At 44.9% G+C, this 27,271-nt stretch overlaps 2 protein-coding genes across 2 annotated transcripts in view; one reads left to right on the top strand and one right to left on the bottom strand.

Annotated features, from left to right (window-relative positions):
- NF1 (neurofibromin 1) overlaps positions 1-8,612 on the bottom strand; it is a 179,053-nt gene extending 170,441 nt beyond the window's left edge. Inside the window, exon 1 of the mRNA XM_064523066.1 lies at positions 8,529-8,612. The gene's annotated coding sequence lies outside the window, so the exon portion shown is untranslated. The remainder of the gene's footprint in view (positions 1-8,528) is intronic.
- Positions 8,613-13,050: 4,438 nt separating this feature from the next.
- KSR1 (kinase suppressor of ras 1) overlaps positions 13,051-27,271 on the top strand; it is a 78,395-nt gene continuing 64,174 nt past the window's right edge. The window contains exon 1 of the mRNA XM_064523067.1: positions 13,051-13,446. Coding sequence (XP_064379137.1) covers positions 13,075-13,446 — 372 coding nt within the window. The 5' untranslated portion in view covers positions 13,051-13,074. The remainder of the gene's footprint in view (positions 13,447-27,271) is intronic.

The raw sequence follows: 27,271 nt of genomic DNA, 5'->3' as shown, positions 1-27,271 counted from the left end.
ACATTTACAGCTCCAATTCTGCTGTTTTCCAGATGGGCCAACCTTGATAAGTGGAACTGGACAAATTTCTGTCATGACCCTCCTGTCTGTGAAACTTTCCCAGTTTAAAGGGCATGGAGGGGTTAGGATGTAGAGAAAGTATTGAGAGCACCTGCTAAAATTCCCAGCACAGGTGAACAACCCATGCTATTTTGAAGACATATGGGAGAGCCAACAACTGGTGAAACTTCTCATTCTCTAAAGAAATACAGCTACATAAGAGAAATAAAGAACTGAAAAGGACCACGTGAATTCTCTCCTAGCTTGAACACCCATAAAATTAATAGCAAGACCAACATCCTGATTATCCTTCATGGAAACACCTGCAGTTCTCTGTCTTTGGTATAAAGGTTACTAGGGAAGGGATAAGGCTTCTGGTATGGGTATTTCGGATTTCCAAATTAAAGGTGAATTGTTTAGGGTAAATTACTGTGTTTGCTTTTAAGGAGGGGTTGTCTTTTTGTTTTCATGCTTTGATAAAAGGCAATACTACTGAGCTATACTTTTCAGTTTGGAGGAATCTGCAAAACTCAGAGATGGCGCAGAACTATCAGGTTGAAACGGAAGAAGACTGGGTTCATGGATGGGTGGGAGCTGGAGACCGTTTCAAACAGCTACAGCTGCAAACTCAGCAAGAAGAAACAACACGGAGCACTTAGATCTAACGTTTTAAGTTCTGACTTCATTTAACTTAATGAATATCTGGAGTAACTCCATTAAACCAACTGGATTATTTTTTATTATAACACTGTAATGGCTAAAAACTGACCTATTGAAAAGGGTTCTGGGAAGCATGGATAGGAATCACATCTACCTTATTCCTCCTTATAATTTTAAATCCTAAATGCTCTATATAGTTTAAAAAGATATGTCAGACAGAGGAAGCATTATCATTTCTATTTCACGGGAGAGGCAGAAGGATTAGATGATTTGCCTAGGGCTATACATTATGAAAGAGACAGGAGTTGAACCGAACTGGCCCAGTCTTAATGTCTCAACCACAGGGTCATCGTTCCCCTCCTTGAAATCATTTCCAAAATCATGATTATACGGACCGGAAGCCAAAATAATGGAAACATGCACTCCCAGTAAACCACAAGCTACAGAGATGGGGTCTGTTCTTGCACTGCCTGAAAAGAGTTTCAGAATATTTCCCTTGCTCCTTCAGAGCATAAAAATGTATTCCGGCTTGAAGGGAAGACAGATTTACCGTGATGTTGCCAATCTGTTGTTTTTGAAAGCAGTCTTCAATTTTTATTGAACTGGACTTTCCCATGGGAAAGAAACACAACGTGCTGCTTCGTGACGATGTCTTCTTCCCCTATAGCTACTACTGGATTCCGAGGGACGAGGGGGATTCATCTGAGCAAAGAATAAATGGAGTACTTTGAAAGAAAGCATTGAGTGGTGGAAACATGACCTTCTAAGATGTGAGAGACATCATGCCAATCCACTGGTTCTTTAGAGTCCAGATAGCCAACTTGATTCTTTGCACTCAGCTACTTTACTTTCGCAGCTTAGTGTTCGCTTTGAGTTACTCCAGCTGGGTTGGTACCTTACATGAAGAGGGCTGCTGCAAACACGTTGCATTAGTATAATGCAAGTGACCAAAAACTGCAAAAGCTGGCAACTCCGTAGACTGTTTGGGAAGCTGTAGCTGTAAAAGGAGTTTAGAATAAAAACAAGGAAGGAAACGGAGAGAAGAGGCATGCAGATGGCTATTGTAGTACTGGTGTCTCTCTATTGCAGTCAGAAACAAATTCCTCCCTGTTTTTTTAGATAGCTTTGCAAAGAGGATGTGCTAGTATTACTTCCTGACACTGGGGGTTTGTTATCTGTGAGTACGATGAGAGACAACATTCCAGGCAAAGGCCTGTGTAAACTGGTTGTCATCCCACATGCAAACAGATCCAGCTTTCCAGTTGCCTCTTCATGATGAGCAAGCTAATAATAAAATTTCCCTCCCTCTTTTCCTTCAGATGAGTGCCCAAGTTCCTAGAGGATCTGCTGCACAGGAGACAGAGAAGGGCTTATTTTCTCAAGATAATTCTTTTCTATGTGTTTTTAATTTTTTTGCCATCATGGAGACTTGCCTCTCCCCTGTCAGTATGCACAGAAAATACAGACCAGGGCACTGATTTCAGGACCTGCAGTTAGAAATCCTGCCTTCTCAGTCACAAGCTGTTAATCATCTGCTATGTAGTGCTAAGTATGTCATTCATCCTCACGGTCTCTACTCCTCCACCTTAAGAACCTGACGATGATCTGACTGAAGTCAAAGGGAGTTTCTTCCCCAGTTCGAATTGGGCCTACATAGTTACATGCAGACACACTGGGAAGATCAGTGTCTGTATAACCCTACAGAAGTATAAGGTTTTCTGTATTAGCTTTTTCAACTCGTTTTTCTCTTCTGATGAAAACAACCCAGAGTTTGGTGTGCAGAGGGATCATTCCAATGGCAAAAGCTGGGTTTCTTGCAGCTGCTTTCCCAGAATGGAGTGAGACTACTCAGACTGAGAAAACGTACTGTAGCAGGCTCTGGTTTAGCAAAAGACTTAACTATTGACTGTTGTAGCACTTAAATACAGACTTAAAATTAACTCTGCTCATGTAACATCCTGAATAAAAACACCTTCCTGCACTGAAACCTCTGTCCCTATTTTGATCCAGTGCTGAGGCCTCGTCAGACAAAACTCCCCATCAGAAAACAGCAGGGACTTTTACCTGGTGATCTGCAGAAGCAGGCAGCAGCCAGTGCCCGCTGACTATTTCTCAGCTTCTCGGACTCTTCAAGTTCGCAGTGAGAGCAGAGGTAAAGAAACTTGTGGGCTGCTGGATCAGGAACATCGTTCCTCTCACATGTTTTAAAACTAAGCTCAAATATGAGGGAAAGTGCTGGGGGTTTACTTTGTCCTTTCCTGTACATTTGTCTGCCATGAATGGAAACAGCTTCCTATTTGGTGCTGTGGGGTGAGAGCCAGAATTTCAAAACCTTGGCTCAGCTCCCGCTAGCATTCATGTTCTGCTTATCTCGCTTCCGGGGCAAACCATTTCCAGAGAGAGTGTTATTGAGAAAGTCAATGACTGTGATGGAGACTGAGGAAGAGAAGTTAGCAGAAAACTAAAAGACTGAATGTAAATGCTGACGAGCACTGAGCATGACCATCCTCTCTCCAGAAGTTACCAGCAAACTTAGAGCATGTCTGTGCAGAACTGGGGCAGCTGAGCCCTACCGCACCAGCAGCTACCGACAGAAATAGGGTAGTGACACTGGCTGTGTTTCTTAGTACCTTTCTTTCTAAAGAGATTTTTGGAAATCAGAGCACTGCCACCCATCCCAGGTGTCTGTACAAACCCTGTCAGCAGGCTCTGCTCTGCTGCGAACCAGGCAGAAGAGGGGACTGCAGTAGTGAGAATGCAGTGCGAATCTGATGTGCCCACACTGGACACGGACCAGAGCTGCAGAACTCAGCTCAGGAATAAAAGTCTGACCACTGCAAAATGAGAGTCTGTTCAGAGCTGGATTTCTAAATCATCTTGTTATATGTACCCTGATTCAGCAAGACACAGAAGCGTATCTCCAAGCCTGGCTTTAGCAGGACAACTTGTGCTTAAACCTTGGCTGAGTCAGGGCCAGTAACAGGAGCTATTTTGTAACACTGCACATCCTGCTTCTACAGTCCAGCATTGCAGATAGCCTAGCTCATATCCATCCTGCCTCCCCAAAATGATCCACAGCACTGGAGCAGAAGGACCACGCAGCACTTGCAAAGATCAACCATAAACATAACCGATTAACACAGTCTGCTAGCACCTGTTGCAGGGAAAGGATATATGAGATACCAAAATTAGTAAAAGGTGTAAGCACAAACAGCAGTGGCAGAAAGGATTTTTGCCATCAAAAAGCTAGGGATCAAAAAGGCCTTCTGTATGTACGGTTTTGAATTGTCTATTTGTTGGAAATTCTTTATTCTGAAAGACTTTATTCCAACTGTCATGATTACATATTTAGGAATATCATATATGATAATCACAGAACAAGAAGGAAGAGCATTTATACCATGATAAGCTTTCAAAATGAAATATTAATGTAAAAATTATGCTTCTTAGTTTTTCTACAGATTTTTACAGTGAAACATCTCTCTCAAAATTTGGGTTTAAGTACAACACAAAATATGTAGTTCACTATTTTCTGTAGCATCATCAGAAAGCAATTTAGCTGTATATACACTTGTGCTTTGTGAGTAGTCTACAGCTATTTGCTGTGTGAGAAGTTAAGTACACATATGAAGCCCTAGGTCTTTACACTAGCTGAGACAAATGTTTCCATTTAAAGGAAGTTTCGCATAGTCTTGCACAGCAAGTCTGGACTATCTTATTACTTCTTACACTCATGCTAACATATGAAGTTAGCTGGTTAATTCATGGATGCGCTAAGTGACTTAAAGGTGGTATGACTACCATAATCCAGAGTCTGGACTGTATGCAGAGTTCAAGCAGGGTTTCAGGAAGTATATGCCCTTAAAGCTGACTTTCAAAAGTAAAACAAAAAAAGTTATGAATATTTCTTTGCTGAGAACTGAGGTATACGGAAATGACCCGAAGGGATTTTAAGGATGTATCTTTTTACTTCTCTTTTACCTGACAAATTCCTTTTTGATTGAAATTGTTTACTATATAGAGACATACCATCACATGATGGGCCTGGTACACGTCTAGTAACTGTCCGTACCCTAATGGTAAGGGAGGATCGTTTTGTGAATATGAACAGTACCTTATCCGGACCTCTTCATGCAACCATTGTCAGGGTAACAAATAATTTGCAACTCCCAAGGGCTCACAAATCAGGACACAAATCTCTTTCATGTCAAGAATTTGGCCTACAAGTCAAAGAATCGGCCTGGTTCCCATCAAAGTATAAACAGGGAAGTTCTTTTCTTTGTCTTCTAGTTTACGAATGATTATGTGAACTCAAAGTCACATCTTCAAGATTTTCTCTATGATGTGAGGACCACAAACATGCATTATTATATATTATATATTTTTCTTTTTCTAAATGAAACCAAAGTTCTCCAACATTTTGCTTCCAGGAGCTAGGGGGCATAAAACCAAGTTCTGTAAGACTCGGACTTGGTCTCTCTCTCTCTAGTTTTCTTTTTTAATGCTATGGTCCAGTGGATGCTCTCTGACGGCTTCCATGCACCCTTTAGCATTTTCCTGCTTACACTTGAATCTCAATCTGTTGCCTACCCTGAGGCCTGACCCAGTTTTACACAATATGGTACACAGAATCCTTGTTCCCCAATGACCATCACTGAGTTTAACAGAGCCCCACACGTAGTTTATATTACAGTTTTTGGTACCTGGATACTGGGTATTAGGATGATATACAGAAGGCAAGGAAGGGGTTAAGTTTTTTAGTTAGTTCTGAAAAATTGGGTGTCACTTTGAGCCAGAACTAAAGTGAGAATGAATCCAGCCTGCAGTTGTTTAGGACATACAGTGTTTCCAATGCATCTCCCTTTGCCTCTTCCCTTTAAAATCTCTCTCTGATACATATTACATTTATTACACTGTTATAAAGAATTATTACGTAAGAATATTTAAGTAACATCATAAAATCTACTAGGATGAGAAACTAATATTCTCACTGTAAATACGCTTTTCATCAAACAACTTGGTGCTACAGAAATCCTTGTGAATGACAAAATGCCAGACCCTAATCAGGACACAGCAGGAATGGGACTTACATTCTCTCTCAGGCCTCCCCTGGATAAAGAAAATGCCCTAATACACAAGGCATCTTGGATACCAGATGGCTGATTATTAGATATTTTATGAAGAGGAAGGAAGTAAAGGGAAACAGCCTGAATTTTCATGGTACTGTAGGGAAAGGAAGACAGTATGAGGGCCTAATCCAAAACTCACTGACTGAGAAGACACTGATTTCAAAGGATGCTGAACTGGAAGAAACAAAAGATCTATGTTTGCTTTTCTTTCTCTAGATTAATTCTAGACTCATCAAGAGCCAGCATGATTGACAGGTGAATAAAATGTCATTTTTGTCATCACTGTAATAACTTACAGCTGAGCCACTTTTTGTGGGAGACAGGTTTGAGGTTTTAAATATTCACAATAATGATGCAAGTTTTCTTTAGACTATCTGCAGGCTTTTCATAGAACTGGTTTCCAAGAGCCTGACTCAGCGAGCAGGAACATGCTGTGAGGCCAGTAGGTGCATCTGTACATGCAGGCAGTGCTTGCAGAACTCCCCCTCCTACAAGGAAACCTGGCAGGTGATGCCAATCAGATGCATTTGGGCTGATCCTCTCTTAGTTTAAGCTGACCTAGTCCATTTCACACCAGCTGAAACTAATTAGATAGCTGAGTTATGCTACGCCTTCAGCTACACAGATACCACTACAGGTTAAAACAAGCAAAACATACTCTAATCAAAGATATTTACCAGAATATTCAGAATATCCAAAAATTACTTTAATGTATATATATACTGCATATGCTATAGGAATTATTCTTCCCTATCTCAACTACTAGAGAGCTCTGAAAGCCAGATCCTTCCATGTCTACCTACTGTGGGGTTCCTGCACCTCTTTTGAAACACAGGTGTTGGTCTATCCTGACTCTCCCCAGAGCCCTCCACAGAACTGAGAGCTAGAAGACACATGCCCCAGAGTGCTTAGGGAAAAGAGACTTTCGGGGTGTAGCACAAGTGGGAGATGGCAATAGCTCCTCCCGGGTCCCACCACGCACAGTAGAAGGACACAGCTATCCAGATATGCAAATGAATCTTGGGAAGAACGTGGATTTTGGATCCAGTGGTCTCTGTGGTCCCATGTGGTCTCCTCCTCCCATGGCAGGGGACATGGATTATCCAGCAGGCCCAGCTGATCTCAGTACAGCCTTGCTGCTACATATGTGGAAAGAGACGTAATGAATTGTTTGAAAAATGCATGTGGCCACCCCACTTCTGAGGCATTGCACATGCAGATGTAGAAGCAGGGTTGCAAAACTAGAAGCAAGGCCTCCCACAGACCAGTGTGAGAACTGCTGGTAAAATCTCTGTCCACAGAGAAGGGACTGCATCAGGAAAAGTCTGGTTTTTAGTTTTGCCAGTATAACTGGGCTAAGGTTAGAGTTTTGCTGGCAGAAGTACGGCACACAGGTGTAAGGAATTTCTTCATTTGGCTAATCAACATAAGCATACTGCCAAAACACTGAAGTACAGAACAAGCCTTACTCAGGGTGTGCACAACAGAATTTGGCCTCACGTCCCTTCTACAGGCCTGTCATATCAAATGACTCCAAGAGTACAGAGTATAATGTGAGCAGATGTTTAACCTGTCCAACTCCCTGTCCTTTACTTAAAAACAACAAGCAAGGGCTTGGGGGAAATGAAGCTAATAGTCACCTGGGATAAGAGCTCTGAAAAATGTAACCATGGACTTTAAGACTTTTTCACACAGATGAAAGAGGGGCTGTTGTGATGTAGTTCCAGTAATGTTCTAATGACAGAGGTAGTGGCAAAAACAATTAAAACCTTCAGCAGCCTTTGAGCCTCAGGGCTGTAATCTCCTTATGCAATACACTTGACAAAGCTCCCTTGTAGAACATGAGCCGGCTTTTTCCACCACAGTATATCCCCCTCGCCTTGCCAGACTGGGGGTTATTGAGGGCTTTTTTTCCCCCCCACTCTTATAAAATTGAACAAAATAATACGCCTATTTTGCTACAGATAAAGCAAACCCAGGGGAGCTTTGCTTGCAGGACTAGGTATGACTGTCTGAGGGGACTAGCAGCAGCTCACCTGCTGCAGTGTTTTGAGGTAAAGCTGCCTAATTATTTTGATTACCCCATGTTGTTTTGTTAACCAAATATTTGTCTTTCTGCCTCACACACACATCTAATGCCAATATACAAATTGCACAAGGGGATTATGCCAGCATGAGTCAATCTCGGGTGTGTTTATCCACGGAGAGACATAAGCCTGTGTTTCTAGAGGCGGGTGTATCTTATTCTTGTTAGACCTATGAATGTATTCTGCCAACAAAATTTGTCACTTTTCACTGTTGGCATGTTTGCTGCTAGTACGAGCACTGCAGGCTGGCAGGCTTCCAAGCAGGGTGGGGGATAAGTCCTCTGTGGCTATCATTATTTAGTATTTATATTACAACAGAATTTAGAGGCTTCTAGCTGAGATTCAGGCACTGCTGTGAAAGCAGAGTAAGAAGCACTTCCTGCCCCAAGCAGTTTATAGTCTAAACAGAAGAGACTAGTGATAAATGGCAGAGAAAAGGTAGTATTATTGCAACACAGCAAATGTTAAAGAAAAACTACAAAAAACATGAGTTTTTTAAAAAATAAATGTTGACATCTTTTTAATTTTTCTATAGACTACTAAAATTTGTCTTTTCAAGCTTTCTTAGTTCTTAAAGTTTTTGTTTGCTGTAACAGCTGAGATTCTTACTTACAGGACTCCAGGAGGTGAGGTCTTTTAAGAGGGGCGCGTCATCTCAGTGGTCCTCCTTCCAGGTCCGCTTCGAAATTCCTTTCTTCTGGCCTGTGCACACAAAACATTGACCACAGCTAAGCAGCTAGTTTCTTCCATCCTCCTATTTGCAGAGTGAGGTTTGTTTGTCTTATATTGCCCAAGCACAACAGTTTTTCCCCCACCCATGCAAATATTAAGAACAGTAGTAATTTTTAATTTTCATATCTCTTCCTCTACTATTCTGAGTCTACAGTTCAAAGTTTCCTTTATTTATTCAAGGTCTCATTAGTAAATGCTATTGCCAATGTTGTGAATTTGCTTTTCCATCCCTTACTTCTGACTCTGACATTTTAACTGGCAGAAGACCCCCAGCAAGTTCCTGGGTTCTCTGACAACAGGTGATATAAAAGAGGGAAAAATAAGCTGGTAAAAAGAAGTGGGTGTTTTGCCTGCCCAGCTGGGCTTCTAACATAATTAGTGGGTTAAGCTCACAAAAGGGGCAGTCGTGCAGGAAAAAAAATGCTGGTCTGTGAAGAAGTGGACCTCTCCTAACCATTTGGTTAAAGGTGCAGGACCAAATCTTAAACTGATACAAAATGGTTTGGCCCAATTGCAGGCAACGGAGATATTTAAATGGAGAAAAACGGTTCAGATTTGTTCCAGGACCACCATCTCCCCAGCTTTGCTTTCTCTGTATATCCTAAAAAGAATATCCAGCAGCATGTTTAAAAATAGGACAGAAGTTTCTCAACTTCACAGCAGACAAGCATGCCAGAACTACTGTGCATTACTGTGCTGCGCTGAAATGAGAAAGAAATACTCATACTGTCTGTGTAGGAGGAAGCCTTTGAGGGGAAAATCATCGATAATAAAGGCCTCTTTTATCTGAAACACCTAACATTTCAGCTCTTCAAATCCCAACACTGCATTTTCTTAAAACAGGTTTCTATTATCTGTGTTAAACACATCAAATTGAGTAATTCAGTCTCATCATCTAAATTCAGTGTTGTGATAGCTGAATGAAACTGGGGCAAGCTAGCTAAAAAGGTAATAGAAGCCTTTCTTAAAAGCAGCATGTGAAATGCATCAGTGCTTTTCTTTCTTTGAGGAGGAAAAAAAAAAAAAAAAAAAAAAAAAAAAAAAAAAAGTCTCTGCTTTTCTCCAGTGTGCTTACATTACTGAGCTGAAGACTCTTGATATGGTCTACAGGGCAAGACTTGCTAGAGGCGATTAGTGGGATTAGGGCTCTATTATGGTAGTTAGCAAAGGAAAATCCTTGTCCCAGGGAACTTAGTCTGGGTGGACAAGAGGCAGGGGGTGGGGGGTGTGTGGAAAAATCCTTTCAGTGCTTAGATCAGTGGCTGAACCAAGCATTTAGCAGTTCTCTCTGACTGCTTTAGGCATTCAACATTCTATTGTTGTTTTCAAAACTATTGTTTTTCTATATGCAAAAAGGCCACTGTACTCTTCTCTGCTGAATGATGTACACCATGTGTCTGTAGCTTCTCTGACTCAAGAAAAAAAATATTTTCCTCCACAGAATGCAGTTCTTAGGGCTACCACACACAGTACATTCAAGAAAAGTCCTAACAAGTGTATATCAATAAATGTATGACACATGACAGAGATGTTATTTTCCTAAATCTCTGGGCAAAACACAGCTCATTCAGATTGCTTGTATGGCTGTTCTAGCATTGACTAACCACTGTGTTTCTCTCTTCAAGTCCTCTGAGAAAGCAAAGTGTTTCTACTACCTTTTTTATAGACAGCTGAGATTCCAGACAAATTATCCAAGATCACACATGAAGTCTGTGGTGAAACAGGAACCTGAACTGAGTTGTCAATAGACATGTATTTCCTCCCATTTTTTTCCCTGTATTTTTATACGCAAAGACTATGACAAATCACAACAGGGTCAACCCGGTAGAATTTTACATTGTCTGTATAAGGTGCAAGATGTGGGGAAATATTGCTCAGTAGGCACAACAAGCAGACGGAGTTGGAATCACTCCCCCCGCCCCCAACTGCATTTTCCAACACACATTCTCAAAACAGGCCTGACATAAAATACAGTACGAGTAAGAAATTAAATGCAGGCCCTAGAACCTGCATGTGTGTGACAGGGGAATGGAATCTGTGTCCCACCATATGACTAGTATATGGGGATGCTCTGTTACAACTGCTTTTGTGGGGCTGGGATAAGGGACACGTTCCTTGTGGAATACTGCTGGCTACACGCATGAAATCAGAAAAATTACACTCCCTCTCCTCCCCCATCCTCGCAAACATCTGCTCCTGGTGTCTCAATATCATGCCTGTTCAGCGCTCACCCTGTATGACGCAGGCCGCAACTCTGAGGGACACCCAAGGTTGCAAGGACCAGCAGCTCTGGGGTTCACCTCGGCACGGGACAATGGTCTCCCTGTGGTTTGGCGTGCGGCTCTGCGCGTCTCCTGCCACCCTTGCTCCTGGAGTCGGAGCAGCTAGCCGGGAAGAGAATAGCTCACTTGTGCATTATCTGCTTCCACCGAGGAGCCCTCAGAGCAATCTCTGTTCAGCAGCCTCGTGAGCACACGAGCAGTGCTGAGCAGGGACACGAACGCAGGGCGCCCGCAGAACGTTTAGTCAGCACATTTTTCCACTCCGGCCCGGAGGGCAGTCTCGGACGCCAGAGGCTGGAATGCCGTCCGCTTATGGCAGGCAGTTAATTAGGCTGACACTCCCCACGTGATACACAAACCCTGCTTGAGAATGCCAAATGCCTCGTGATGCACAGCCCACTCTCTTCCTAGTTTGCTTTCTTATGCAACACACCGGGTTTGTCCTCTATTAGCAAATGCATGTTCCGAGGTGGACATACCGAGGATGTCTACGAGAAGAATATCCCTGTAATAATATTTGCCAGTTCCACAGACACCTGCATTTGAGGTTTTCAGTGTGCCAGACTTTCAGAAATTAAAACTTCAATTGCTGCATTTCCAGTGCTCCTAAGAGGAGGGTGGATAGATAAAGATCTTTGTATAAGGTTGGGAAAATGAAGGTAATAATAAGTAAAACAAGTAAGTGACTGTCCCAAAACCACAGAACTCATCAGATGGCAAACTAAGTAAACCCTAATCCAAGAAAGCCCTTACAACACGTATGAAATTCACAGTATGTGAATAACAACAATGAAATCAAACACTTCGCCTGATCCACATGCTTAAGGAAATTACAAAACAGTATAGCCACCCTACTCGATGCAAATGCAGCCAAACTAACCTAGATACCAGTTTCCAGCTAACCACGAGAAAGCAGCTCAGCGCAAACTAATTTACCCTATTCCAGTGGAGACCAGTTACACCGTACATGTGCCCCAGATCCTGCATTCATGTTCTTCCCCCCCCCCCCTTTCTGCATAAAACTCACTTCTGTGTTGCTACATGTGGCTCAGGTGTCGTTGCAGCTTTCAAAACCTGGTGTCAATTTAGCCCTAATTAAGCAGTCTCTCCTCTGTCGTCAGCAGCACACAGCTGAATTGTCTTTCCGACTCCCTCACTGCAGATAAGCAAACCTGGAAAGAGCCTGAAAAGGTATTCTTTGTGCTTCGACATCTCACACGTGGTGCTAAGCTGCAGCTCAGCGCGGCTCCATCAGGCTATGAACTCAAATGCACCTATAACGTAGCTACCTGTAGCATTTTTTTCCCGGTGTTTCCATGGCGAAGGCTGAAACCACCCATGTTCCAGGATCCGCAATAAAGTTCCCTCCTCGCCGTGATATGAACAGACCCACACGACTGCCACGCTGCAGTGTTTATATCCGCTGAAAGATGTTTATAATAATGCCCACTTCACACGCTAGGCCTGCACTTATTCTTCCCCGAGTAAACGCTCATGTCATACAAAACACACAGCGGCGATTTGTGAGACATTTCAGAAAAACTCCAGCGAGTGACTCAGATAAGGCTGATCCCGGGTCTGTGTCAGCACAATCCCACGGGCATCACCACGGCCGGTTAAACTATAACTCTTATTTTCGTGCCACACCACAGACTGCGGCCCCAGCGGCTCTGCCCGCACCACGGCCCCTCAGCGCGGGCACCGCACGGTGACACGCAGGGCCGCTTCCCTAGCGGCTCTAACCTGCCTTGGGGGTCCTGCCCCCCACGGGCACGGCTCACCTCGGTGCGTCGCGCTCCCCCCGGGGCCGCGCCGGGCCCGGCGGCCTCGCACCTTTACGGGGGCGGCGGCGCCCTGCAGGCCGCGCGCTGCGTCACGCGCTTCCCCTCAGGGGCCGGCGCCGCCTCCGGCCGCAGGTGCGGGCCGGGCTGCGGGGGGGAGGGGCCGCGGCGCGCGCGCGCTGAGGGGGCGCTGAGGGGAGCGGCGCGCGCTGAGGGGCGCTGAGGGGAGCGGCGGGCGGCGGCGGCGGCGGCGGGCGCCCCTGAGGCCGGGGCGGGGCGGGGGGCTGAGGCGGATCGTCCGCCCACGCCCCCTCGCGGAGCGCCCGCCCGGGACGGCCGCGCCCGCGGCGACTCGCCGCCGTGCATGTTAATGCGCGGTAATTGCCGGGGGAGGCGGGGCGGAGCGGAGCGAACCGCCGCCCGCCGCCCTGCCCCTCCTCCCCCCCCCGCCGCCGCCGCCGCCGCCGCCTCTGCTGCCCGGCCTCCCCGATGCCGAGGAATGGATAGAGCGGCTGCCCTGCGAGCCGCCGGCATGCTGGAGAGGAAGGAGCGCAGCGGCGGCGAGGCGGCGGCCCGGGCGGTGGGGCCGGGGCCGGGGCCGGCGGCGCGGAGCACGCTGCAGCAGTGCGGGCTGCTCCAGGACCTCATCGACATCTCGCTGTCCAACCTGCGCGGGCTGCGCACCAAGTGCGCCGCGTCCAACGACCTCACGCAGCAGGAGATCCGCACGCTGGAGGTAGGGGCCCGGCGGACGCCCCGCGCCTCGGCCGGCCGCTCCAGGCCTCCCCCCCCCGCCGCCCCGATCCCCCCGTCAGCCGCGCGCGGCCCCCCGGGGCGGGGGGTGGGGGCCCGGGGCAGGTGCGGGCGCAGCCGGGCTGCGGCAGGGCTCGCGGCGGGAGGGCTGCGCTGGGCTGGCGGCCCGCTGTCCCCGAGCTGCGCTGCCCGCGCCGCGGGGGCGATCGGCGGCGCCCGGGCGGGAGCCGGGACGCGGCACCAGCTGTCCCCGCAGCGAGTCGCCTTCCCCCGCGGATGCCGCCCCTGCCCTGCACCTCCAGGCCCGCCTTTCCACGCCTGGCTCGGTTCCGCTGCTCTCATCTGATCCCCCTTCCCACCCGGCGTGAGGCTGGCGGCAGCACCGCGGCCCGGCTGGGGAGAGGCGCCGCTGCTGAGAGCTGGAAACCAGGCTCGGAACAGGGGCTGGGTCCCTGCCCGTACACGGGTCTGCAGGGGTGCTGGGAAGGGGGGTTTAGATCTGCTTTTGTTGGTGCTTTTGCCCTTTAGAACCTGAAATAACATTATCCTTTACCTTGTGCGCAGGTGATACTGCGCTAAGCAGGGTAAGCAACCCCTCACCTCACCCTTGATCAGAAGTTTCATATGAAACCTAACGGTCCTTTTCTTTACCCTGCTAGTAGGGGCAGTAGAGCTGGACCATCAGACCTTTAGAAAGAAAGGCCATTACAACAGAGTAACTGTAACAAACAGGCATGCTGTGAAATCCATCACATAAGAAATGAAGTTTGGGATAAAAGGTGTGAAACAATAGGTGGTAGCTCTTGGCACAGTCTCTTAGAAATCCATCATTTTTCCTTCCCCCTTCCCTGCGTTTTTTTTTTAACTTAGAGTACTACTTTTCCTCCTGCCACCCCCAAATAGCCTTCAAAAGGTAAGAGAAAACACTGCTACTCTTTATAAAACAACATTTGTGCAGATATTTTGCAACCCTAGTGACTGCTTTTTCAATACTCAAACAATACCAATCAGCATCATTTTGGAAAATCATCATTAGCACTTTGCTCGTGACCCATTCTAAAAGGAAACCTTTATTTACAAGGGATGAAGGTGTGCTATGGCCTTCAGACTCTTCTTAAGGCAACAAAAACTGTTCCTAGTGATAGTTGTCAAGCCTGTGTATGCATTCCTCTTAAACATTTAACTGTGTAAACAAAGGGGTGCCACATTCATTGGTGATCATAAAATTTATCCCGTAGTGGCAAATATTTCCCTCTGATACACTGTCTGCTATATGATTTCTCTGGGAATACAACCAAGTACTAAATCTTTGCCAGCATGTGAAGCTACAGCCGTGGGGATGGACTGGACGGACCCTCTGCCCTTCACTCTGTTCGGTCTGCTCTACCAAAATATGTGTTGTCAAGCATAGCCGGAGTCTTGAGCTTAACAGCTATCTGTGCCGGTCTGAAGTGGGTTTGTCTGCAGCCACAGAGCAGAGAATCAGACTGTGGGAGAGGAGGGTCTGTGTTTTCTCCTGTAAGCTGTAGTTTCCCATGGTGTGCCAGAGGGACACCCGGAGCGCGGTGGGCTGCACGCCCTCTCGAACAGCAGGTGGTCTGCTGGTGGCACTGCGCAGTGCGATTGTTGTGCCCTGGTTAGTGTGACAGAAGTGCATGCACATGTGCTCGGAGACATTTGCATATCAGACCAAGTCAGCACGGACAGATGCTCCAGTATTGCACAGATCCAGCGCGACTGGTGATCTGACTGCAGTGCACAGTTACTGTGCACGCCGTCGGTAAGTCCTCACTAGTCGGTATTTTTAACCAAAGGCCCAGACTTTGAAGTCTAGAGACTTCTTATGTCTGCAGCGGTCCTCTGGGTGGCCTTGACGAGTGACCGAATGACTTTGTGGATCATGATTAGCAGCTACTAGTGGTATGGCTGCTGGGCCTACAGGCCCCAGCTGACTTTGAATTTGAGCCTGTGCATGTTTTTTGTTCTTGTGTGGAAATTTTTCATGGAAAAAAGCTATAAAAAACTTAGCTGTGTCACTGTAACTGGTAAACTGTGTAGCAAAGCCACACGGATATGATAAAAAATGAGATGGATACACGGTGCAAACTGGAAGCAGGAAGCACTAGTTTGGGAAGGCAGGGGACTTGACTTTGGAAGTTGAAGTAGCAGCTCTTGATGCCAAATATGAGGCTGCACATATGTGTTTTTAAGACAGTCCAAAATATCATGTCAAAAATCAGTGTTTATTGATTTTACTTTTTTTTTTTTTCTGAAGGAACAAAAAAGCGGGGAAGCGTCCATAATACACTTTCTCTGTAGCGCATACATTTCCAAAAGTTTTGCAATGCCTAGTTTTGGTGTCAGAAGTGTGAACTTACAGGTGGAGGGATACCTCCTTGAAGGGGGACTTCTGTCTCAGTGAACCACAGGCGTTCTGGGCACCCGTGCGCGAGGGTGGATACTGCCAGATGTACGTAGCTGTCTAAGCTTTATAGCAATGCAGATCAGACAGCAGTGTGTGCTGTTTGCCACCTCTGGTCCCAAGGTTAGCAAAGCCCTGAAGTAAAGTTCTGAAAGCAGTTTTAATGTGAAAGGAATCAATACCCTAAAATACCAGTGAAAATTAATCTTCATTTCTGTGTTTTTTTATTTTTACCTTAAACATACTAGTTTGGTCCTTTTGTCACCTCTTCCTTCTGTGTCTGTTCACAACTCAGCTGTCATGTATACCATATGATTCATAGTGTGTGTGTGTGTTTCAAAGCCAGAACATAAACCTAAGCAAAGGTATTTCAGTGTCTGCTTATGTTCCTCTCAATTTACTGAAACGCTTTAAGCCCTTCCTCATTCCTCTTAGGCATGTGTATATGCTCTTCTCAAACTAAAGCACGTGGTGGGTAAGGATGTCAGACTGGGACTTTGATAGGTAAAAATAAGCACGCATGCTCAGCGTAGCTCTAATGATTGCAGGGAGAACTTTCTGTAATACAGAAGGAAGAGGAGGGAATAAAGGGCTGTGGGAATTGCTTGCAGATAACTTGTTCAGTGTAGCTACGTTACGTGAGCTGACCCTGTTTCATGTGTAGGAAAGCTGTTTCTTAGAAGGGCAGGGAGTTTCCCTGCAGGGCAAAGTAAACTGTTAGTTTGGTTATTAACAGAGCAGGTTCTCTGATACCACAAGGTCTTGTGTCTTTTAATTTTTATATGTTCTGCTGAATAAGTGCTTGAGTGTTTTTACCCAACACTTTAGTATATGGGTTGCTTTCAGTTCTGTCCTAGCAGGTTTACTCACTTCTCAAGTAGACTTCAAAATGAAATGGAAAATAATGGTAATCTTAAACCATACCTAAGAGAGAAAAAATGTCTTGCTATGTGATGAGCACCAACATTCCTACAAGCATCCTTGGAAAGAAGCAACTCTTGACGGTTTTAAACTCTCTCCCTATGCTAATCCCTTGCATGACTTTTAAATTGTTTTTGCACAGTTATAAGCGTATTATTTTTAGCCACACTTCTTTGTGAAAGTGGTATCTTTCTGGATCTGTGTCTGGCTGGGAAGCCGATAACAGGACAAGACTTGACAATCTGTAGCAAGGCACATGAAACCTCTAACATTATAGCTCAAGCCAATCTGCTGGAGATAAGGAAGAGAATATAGTCCTGTGTGTTGGTCGCAAGGTTCTTTTGGTTTCCCAGTCTCTTCTGCTGGAGACAGCATAGCTAGTTTTATAAACTGCAGGAATTACCAGACTAAGCAGGGCACTTTGTCCACCTTTAACTTAACTGCAACAAAGATGAAGCAGGACCAGGATGAACTGAGCCCTAAAGTGTATTTAGACTGCCAAAGTATTTTCTTTCTACCTTGTTTTTTATATGGTAAGAGCTAACTGTATTTCTGGCAAGGAAGCAGCTTCCAAACTGGTTATGGTGGGAGCGTCAGGGTGGGGCTGTAGTACGCATTGCAGTTTGGCTAGAATACCTCTGTGACTAGAGACACAGCAAAGATCACTTTGACCTTTTCCTCAGGACTACCTTCTGTTCAGCACCTCTGGAAAGCATGACAGCAGATCGTAAAGCCTGATTCCAGCTGTGCTGTGTCACAAATAAGTGTACAACTCCACAAATCATTCCTTCAAACTGGCTAAATGATACCCGTGGATTAAATATGTTTGAACTTGCGTTGACAGATCCTGATGCATTTGGCAATTTGTCTAGAAAAGGGTTATCTTTTAACAAGCAATCTCTAAGCAGAAACAAATGCTTTGAAAATAAGGGGAGCATGAGAGGAAGAGGAATTGCAATAGTCCAAACTTGCACACTGGAAATTGGGCATGTGGTGCACGCAAAGGGAAGACAGTTGTTTGTAAGTTGTAAGCGGTAAGAGTAACGAATTTTTCAGGCCAAACTCGAACCTGTAGCCACATGTTTATGAACCTTGCTCAGCTGAAGACTTCCTTTTCCAGCAGGTCTTACATAAGAGACCTTCTCTTACTTCATCTTACTTTTTGCATATATGCAACATACGTGTTTTTCCTCAAAGGTATCTATCTTTTTTTTTTTATGACTTGTTCTTTTTTCCTAAGTTTGTGCACTTATTTGTATAAGATACACTTCCAAAGAGAATCTGCTTGACTTGGAAGGAGGCAGAACTATATATTATTACCAGATTTGTAGACTTCTGCTTTCCTTTGTCATAATGTGTCTCTGTGATCAGAATTTGCACATCATAATGGAATTTAGCTTATCTCCTACCACTGATTTTGTATAAATGTTTGCACAAGAAGTTAGCAGCAATATTTTAACTTACCTGGAGTTTCCAGGACAAGCTCTGATGAGTAGGTTATCATCAAGAGGAACATATGAAAAGGGCCTATCTTCACTTTTCTGTCAAAGTTTGTACATACTCCTTTTCTTGGGTTGGATTCTGTGATGTACTAATTAGGAGGCAAGAAAGGAAGTATCAGAGTAAGGCTTCATGCTGCCCTTGTCCCTCTAAGACTGCTTTTTGTGGCCACTGAATTACATTAAAACAGAATTATTCCTGTTCGTCTTCATGCAGAATCAGCTTAGAGACCCTTTACAGCAACGGGGCTCCAATTCAGAAGTTCTGCAAAGCCTGGAGTTGAGACTTCTGTACGTGCGTGTCCACATGCCTTAACAGGAACCCACAGTCTGTCGTGCCAGACAAGCCTCAGTCTCCACATTTGAATTCTGATGTGCTGCATGTTCAGAATTGATCTAATCAGCCAAGTAGCCTGACTTGAACTTCAGCTGTATCTAGCTAAACCCGTGGCTAAGCCAGGCTTGCACAGATACCACCTGAGCAGAACTTGGTCTGCTACTCAAGTTCAAACACTAGCCAGTAACTGCATTTTACACCAGGAAAACCCCTGTTAATGTTACAGCTGCATACTAATGACAGATTTACAGATATGAGTCAGCTATGGTAGTACACAAATTTATCACCTGTTGTAGCTCATAAATAGGAACACCTAATGAAAAGAAGTCATGTAACACACCAAATTATTTAGGGAATAGTTATGCATAAAAAGTTACTTCCAACATAGACAATGCAGTCTTTCAGATGCTTGAGACAAAACCTTCACTCTTCCTTTCAGTCTTAAGATTTCCCATCCTTCTTTTCAGCAAATGGGGATATTTTCTTTTACTGAAAGAAAAATTGTAATGAAATCACACTTGGCTACCTCACTGTTTTGAGGGTTGGGGTATGTGTTGGTTAGATTAGCGCTGTAGTGAAAGTCACAGAATGATGTATAGGTGACACCACCCAGAGACACTGACTCAGACCTCCCTTAGAGAGTTCCCTCCCTGCTTTTTTCCCTCTCCTATGGAGCAATCCCACACAACCTACTGCTACCATGGCTAGCAAACTGGGGAACAGAGGCTCTCTGAGTCTGGACACACCTGCTCCAGGAAGAATGAGTAGCCCATCGACTATCCCTACCAGGATATAACTTCTGGGCAGTCATGCATAGAAGTATCCTGGGCGCTCTTACTTGGTGCGAGCCTGAATGTAGTCAGAGACTAGCTCTGAAAGATTAAGAAACAGTTCGACATTCTGACTTGACTCTGACTGCGTCTGTGCTGCACTTGACACAGCTTGAGTGAGGGCAGGCAGTAGGTTATAGTCCACTATGCCTGAATTTAGGACAGATCAGATCCCAGGCCCAGGACAGATCAGGCCCAGATCTCTCTGGGCGTGCATGCATCATAGCCCAGTCTGCCAATGGATGTCTTTCATTCATCTTTCTGTAAGCTCTGCACGTACGTCGTAAGTCTGAGCTATAGGAGCTGCATATGGATGAATGACACAAAGTCACCGGGCATATGCACAGGAGCTCAAGACAGTTCAACTAGCGACATGAACCTATACTGTGATGCTTTTATTTTCTGTCAAAGTCAAGGGGCTATGCAAGTACACAACAGCTGAGGAGCTGGCTAGTGTTTTTGCTGCCAAGAAGTGAGTGGTTAAAAAAAAGGGGAGGGAATAAGAGATACTACATGGAAATAGCTTGCAGCTGGCTGCAGAAGTATACAAGTGTAGCCTAGGAGTAGGATTGCCGTGTTCCACATATTGGGAAAAGCACATGATGGCAGAAAAGATTTAGTTTTACTGCAGAAAAGACTGAGTTGAACAGGACTCAAAGCCAGAATATTTACTTGCTTTGACTTTGAGCCTCGCTCAGTCTTATTGAGGGTATTGTTTAGCAGTGCCTAAAAATCACTCAGGCTTCCTGCAAATTAAAGTCATGGCAGGTAAAAGCAACTAGCTTTTCAATAGGAATCTCCCCTCCTAAACATGAGCTGTGAATTTTGTACCTGACTAGCAAACTCTTTTGGTTGGTCAAAAGCGATTCAGAGAAGGGGTGTGCAGCAGATGGTGCATGCAGAATGTGTGGTTAGCTGACTCTGACTCAAATACACTTTCCATGCTTTAATGAACGAGAGGAAAAAAAAGCTTCCTGTTTTTAGCAGTGATTTTCCTGAAAGGAGAAAATAAGGAGTTTTAATATGTCTCTTTTTCAGGTTATGCAGGAAGAGATTGTTGCGGGGGACAGTGTTGAGGGCTGGGGGCTGAACCCTACTGCAGGCCCATGGCTTTCCCCATCCAGTTGCAGAACTCCCTAAAAACAAAATTGGTCACTTCTGCTCATTGGTTTAATTTTTTTGTGTATATGTCATCTTCCTCCCTCTCACCTTAGAAAAAGAAGGATGCCCTGGCCCCTCACAGTGCAAAACAAGCCGCTGACCGGGATGTCCTACTTTTAAATTCCAGCAGGGAGGGCCTAACTTGATGTTCTGCATTTTAGAGAACTGATTCTGTATTGTCCACGACTTATCACTGGGGCTACCGTGTGTTTGCATGTGTCTACAGTGAAATGTTACATTGCCCTAAGTTACGGAAGTGACTATCCAGAAAACAGTCAAATAATAGTTCTTCTTAAGTCAGTGTAAATGGAGTTACAGCTATCCTCTGCAGAACCCCCTGGATATTTGCTGGTATAACTTAGAGAGCAGTTGCAACGAAGCAGCTTTGCACTCGTTCTTTACATGCTTTCAGGGCCGTGAAGGGAGGATTGGGCCCAATGCCTCCATCTTGTGCTATTTGCTTTAAATTTGGCTTTAAAGTTAAATATAGTATCTTTTCTCTTGGGAAAGTATTCTAAAGTGAAAACAAGAACAGAGGCCAGGTCCCCATCATTCCTTCTCTGCCTAGAGATGGAGTCTAATTTGTACTCTGTTTGCATCTCTGGGAAGCAGAGGAGAATCACAGGATACTTTATCAATGGAATAAGGAATCGTGCTTTGACCAGGGGCTGTAGAGTGCATTTCATCTGATGATCATAAGTTATTCCAAACTTAATAGCTCTAACAGCAGAAACTGAGAGATCCACTTCAGAGCAATAATTAACGTGACAGCTGAGGAAGCCTGCTAGGATGCGGGAGGTGCAGGCTCTGGTCCTGTCTGACCTGACGCTGCCAAGACAGGTCATTGACCACAGTCCTCAGAACGCAGCCGCGAGCCGGGGAAGCCGGGCAGTTTGCTATCCCTTGGGTTTAGGTCCCTGAAATTCTTAAGAAGCCCTTTGTAAATAAGTTTAAAAGGGCAGGCAGCCACTTTCCTGCCCCGTTCTAGTCTCATTATTTGCTTCTAAAAGATGGGTTTGTTGATTTATCAAAGAACTTTCACTTCTGTTTGAAGCAGTCTAAATTTAGTAAGGAAGTCTTGAGCTTCTCAGTGCTGCTGTGTGTGTGGGCTATTATTGAGGTTTGCAGATTCCAGTGTGAGGTTTTATTTTTAGCTATTAATGATGCTGAATATACTGGAAAGAAGACAATTTTTTTTTCCAGACTGAGAGCTTTAACCAGGACTAACCACTAAAAGATGTTAGCTATGCAAACATACATGTCACTGCACTTGGTGGAAGATGTGTGTCAGTGTCCTTATGCTGCCTTACAGTCCTCAACAAGAACCTCTGCACACCTGTTTCCCAGCCGTTCCTGAAGCATAGGGAATTTTTTGTAACTCTTCATCTTCCAGTGCAATGTCATCATCTTTTTACTCGTTAGTAAATCCTGATTTAGTGGACAGTTGCATAGCTCCACTGAAATAAACAGAAGTAGTAAGTTTTTGTTGCTTAAAGCTTCACGGAAAAGAGAGACTGTTTTAGACTAAACTTTCCATGGAAGACCTCTGACTTTCAGGTGTCTCCCCTTTAACAACTGTTCTTCATCTGCCAAGCAAAACATTTCAATTTACAGGCCTTTTTGACTTTCTGACCAAAACCGAAACTTTCCGCAGAATAAAACGCTTCTTAAGAAGACTTCTAACTTTAACTTTCCCACAATTTCTATACAGGCAGTTCTGAGTGCTTTCAGACCGGCACCAACAGTAGTATTAGGCTGTCTTAGTGCAGCTGTGGATCTGACCCAATATTTTTTTCTCTCGTTGTAGTGATTTCTGAAAGCCATAGCCATGTCCTTTTTTAATCCTTGTTTTAAGGAAACAACTGACTGAAATGCACAAAATGAAATGGTCCAGTCAGAGCAGCAGGGATTTCCATAGGCTTTCAACCTGCTCCTTTTGGAAAAGGATCTCTTTACCTCTCCTTGCTCTCAGACACAAGAGTGTCTGTAAGCTCTGTGGAAGAGCGAGGAGGTGATGTTGAAGTAAATCAAGGTGAGCACGAACAAAGACATTTAGCATTTACTCACACAACTCATCTGGGAGAAACCCCAGAGCAGATGTCAAAGGGCTTGTCTTGTATTAAGCCAGTGTATTGCCTGTTAAAACTGGTTTGGTCTTGCTTTGTGGGTGAAACTTAATATTCACAGAACCACTGGCTGACTGCTACAGGCCTGGTTTAACCACTGTTGTATCAGTGGCATTTTGTATGGATATAGTGAGACAGAGTTTCTGTGGGACATCTCTCTGTGCATCCCAAATTGCTGGGCCATCTGCAGTCAACATTGGTGACTTGAGTGAAATCTGTGGAAACTAAGGTTTGGAGGAGAAAGGAAAGCTGCTGTAAGGCCAGGTTTTTAGTTATTGCACTTAGACACTGACTGGGTTTCTGCTGAGGCCAAATTTGTAGAAAATACAATTCTTTTGGGGAATATATATATATTTTTATAATGTCATTGAATACATCTCTGTAACAGTAATTACCTGTTTGCATCCAACTAAATAGCCTCATTAGTTTCCATTTTCCAATCTATAACTGGAGACCTAGCTAACTTAGCAAGATCTAAGTCCTTCTGCTAGGGTGACACTAATACTCAGTTTTTGATTCTTATGGAACCACAATCTACAGCAACATGCTGCTGCCAAGACATGCTCCAGTTCTGCTGATGTGCTCTTTCCTTGTTTTTTTCTACTGTTATTCAAATTGCCTCAGTTGCCAAGAATAACTAGTTTGTGGTCTGAGGCTAAGAGCTTTGAAGTTAATGAACTCCTCACAAGGTAAGACTTCAAATTAAAGGTAGCAGGACCTGTCCATTAATTTGAGAAACGAGTGCTTTGGCAGCAGGAAGCCCGTGGTGACGCAGCACTGGTCTCAGCAGAAGTCCCCTGCAGTATTAGAGCACTGCTTACATCTCCTCTCTGTGGTGTGAGTCAAACTGCCTTTGCCATGTCCCTTAGGGAAGGGTCAGATTCTGTCCTTAGCATTTCCCTAACATCTTCTTGGTGGTTTTATGAACACTTATTCCAAGAAGGGTGAGCTGAGACCTGACATCTGGCTTTGAAGGACCCAGTTTTCCATGGCAGCACTAGGAAGAGAATGCAGAGCTGGTAACTGCAAGATGCATTTCTTAGAGCCATGTACAGAAATTGCTTTGACCATTGCTGTGACCATCAGCTTTGTGGTGAAGTGCAACAACTCAAAGCTGTTTGGAACAGGAAGCGAGGAGGAATGAGGCGAGAAGCAGTGACCAGTGCCGGTGGCTCTGTTGTCTCTGCGGTGACGGGCCAGCCCGGGAGGAACTGCGGTAAAAGCTCTGTAACATGCTGACCACCCACTGCTTGTGGCTGCTTCTGCCCAGAGAGCTCTGGGTTAACACTGCTGATGTGCAGGTCTTTGGAGAAAGGAGGGATGTAAAATGCCTGTTACCGGCCTAGCTTCAGAGGCCAGTTTTTCTTAACCCTGATTTCACTGATTTCAGCATCTGGAAGTGTCCATGATGTGGCAGTGAAGCCTGTGACAGCGTCCTCCTAAACGCCTGGAGCACGTGGGAGGGCATCGTTCTCAGTGCTGGAGGCTGCTGCTCCGCATCAGAAGAGCTTTGAGCAGACCGTTGGGGAGCTCAGCATACACCTGTGCTTGTTTCCGTGCCTCTTCATTGAGCTAACTTAGCCAGGGCTAGCTAAATCCCTCCACTAGAGTTAACCTGCATCCTCTTTCCTGTTCCATTAGTGCAAAATGCTTCCAGTTCTTCATCTTTCCCAGGCAGGGTTTCAACTTTACCTTCAGCCTAACGAATTCTGCTTGTTTCTATAGTGGGTGCATCACACCCTTTGACTGCCCCTACCCTGCGGCATCTTTCCAGCTTCTTAGCTTTCTGCCTTATCGCAAGGCTTTGTCCTCTGGCTTAGACACTGCGGACAACCCCTCTGAGGCCCCACAGAGATGTCCTGACTCAGCAATTTCCCGCAGTTCTGGCTCGATCTTCCCTGCAACTATAAAACCAAGGTGTGGGGGAGGGGGAACATGAGGAAACACGTGATCTGATCCCTGCCTCTCCCCTTCGCTTCTCAAGAATCCCGTATATAAATAGGCTGTCTCAGCCTTTTCTCGTCTTCCTGACAAGAGCAGCCTGGTGCGAGGTCTCTTCCCTGCAGCAAATGGTCCTTTCCTGTTGCAAAGACTGAAGCCTCCACGCTCAGACTGTATCCTGCAGGGGTGGTTAACAGCCCGGTCTTCCTGACAAAGCATCTATGGGTGGGAACAGCGTCAGCACGCGCTGCAAGTCTCCCTCTGCATTGCTGAAATTCTTTAGAATTCTTCTGAATGCTGAGCTCCATCTTCAGACACTCATTGCAAGTAACTGTGGCTCTAAGATTTATCTGGCCTCAAATTTTGCAGCAGAGGATATGGGGAAAACTGGAGAACCACCCCGATGGGTGAGGAGTTTTAAAATTTTTTAGCGAGAACAGCTCATTTATTTGGGAAAAGAGATTTGAGAGTTCTTCTAAGCAGCCCTGCTACCCCCCCCCCTTTTTTTTTTTTTTTGCAGTACTGACAAATTAAAACAGTCCAAAGCACCTTCTGCTCACAGTATACTGTAATATGGTTTCCATGCTGCTGTGCAGATAGTTGCCAAGTTTTCTAAGGATAGGCCTTTTTAAAATATGTGACCGTCTTGTCCTTAACCGATAGGTATTTGTTAGGACTGGAAACTCTCCCTACTGGGAAAGCTGCTTTTCCGGTTACCCTGTGCAGTAGTAGTAGTAGTGAGAACTACTCAGCACCAAGAGGGCTGAGTTTTGCAGTGGTTTATTTTCAAAGGGTGGAATAGTCTAGTAACTTCTTCCTTAAGGAAGGACCACGTGCACCTGAACCCCTTGTAACTGCACATAGCCTGGATAACATGGCAAAGCTTTGCTCCGATCTCACGTAGCTGCACCAGAGTTATGTTTAATTACTTCAAAAGTCTGTCTATAAGCAATAGATTCCCTTGCCACTGCTGAGATAGGCAAGCTCAGAGACTAGGCTGAACCTTCATTTCTGCAACTGCTGGAAAAGTTACTGTTGTCTTTGTTCTTCTGAGGTTGCAAAACGATGGGGAGAACTAAGCTCAGCATGACCTTTTACAGCTTAAAATCTGAGGCCAAGTGAGAGGAGGGTGGGAAGAGGCGGGTTGATCCCATGGTCAGTGGCCCAGCTCAGGATGGCTGGTTCAGTTCTTATGACATTTCTAGGTCACTTGGGGAAGTGCTGGGATACAGCAAGGTTATCTGTAAATGAAGAACAATGGCACTTCATGCTAGCAGAGCACCCTTCCCTCAGCCATAGCACTGGTGACATACTTTTACTCAAAGAGAGAGAAAAGCCTCAAAGTCAGCAAGTGCAAGTTGTTGGGGTTTGTTCGTTTTTTACTAGAAGGCTCAAGTCCTTTTCGGGTATAGATGCACTAGAAATAGGACTTGCTTGCTTTGGTTAAGCGTCTGACCCCAAAGTAGGAAGCACTTCCTCTCTGGTCTCTGATAATTTGGGGATCAGAGTTCCCCTGCTGTTGATTGCAGTTACACAGACAGTAGCTAACTCCAAGTGAATGACTTTGGAAAGATCTCTTCCCTTACCGACTGTTGTCCACTTGAAGGGCTGTCTGCCAAATCTGTCTAGGAATGGTGTGGTTGGGGACCTGCCAAATTCTGATTCTGATATCATTTAACGTTGCTTTAATTTTCCACTTTTGTTTTGTCCTTGGCTGCTGGAGGCATGGGGAAGGTTGTTAGCAGTACATCCTCAGAAGAAACCTGTTTCCAGGTGCTAGAAAATTGGGCTCTAAGTATGCATTTGTGTCTCAGGGCTGGCATGAACTCAGCATCAGGAAGGGGTGATTTATTTCACCTTCTAACATGGGCTATTATGGGAAAGTGTTATGATTTGGGTGTCAGCACTGTTTTTAAGTATCCAGCATTATATTGGAGCAGTTTCTGTACTCTCACCAATCCCTATGTTTAACCTAACTTTGTGCTGCTACCAAAACAAAACACAACAAAAACACCCCCACACCAAACCCACTCAGATGTTAGAATGAGAAAAAGTAGTACTCCTTTAAGAGAAAAGCCCTGATGGTACCCTGGACTCCCCTGCAGCTCATGGAAAAGAAATGCCTCATTTATTTTTGTCTACCTTACAGGAGACAGACACTAGCATTAAAGCAGTGTGCGTATGGTTCATGCCATTCTTATGTACTGTATTTTTACAGAGTACAAAGTCTGTCAGTATTTTCTTCAGTAAGTTCTTAGTTTCCAAGCAGAACCCTGAACTGGGCAATATGCATTTACACTTTGGGGCTATTCTAGATTTATACCTAAGTCCCTTATGTTATGTCTATGTACAGGTCTGTTTTTACATGCAAAACAAGAACTCTTTCCTTCCTCAGAGGCTGAAAGGCATGGCGAATGCCTGCTGTGAGCTGTGTTCCTTTTTCTTGAAGCACATGTGATTTGCATCAAGGTTGTCAGTGTGTTCCTATAATGTATTTCCTAACTGTTCTTTAATTTTAAAGCTGTGTATCTGCTGTACTATGAAAGCATGTTTTATGGATTAATGATCTTG

Source organism: Dromaius novaehollandiae, chromosome 19 (assembly GCF_036370855.1).
Source record: "Dromaius novaehollandiae isolate bDroNov1 chromosome 19, bDroNov1.hap1, whole genome shotgun sequence".
Taxonomy (NCBI): domain Eukaryota; kingdom Metazoa; phylum Chordata; class Aves; order Casuariiformes; family Dromaiidae; genus Dromaius; species Dromaius novaehollandiae.
Note: the sequence above shows the minus strand (reverse complement) of the source record. Positions and strands in the feature narration are given on the sequence as shown.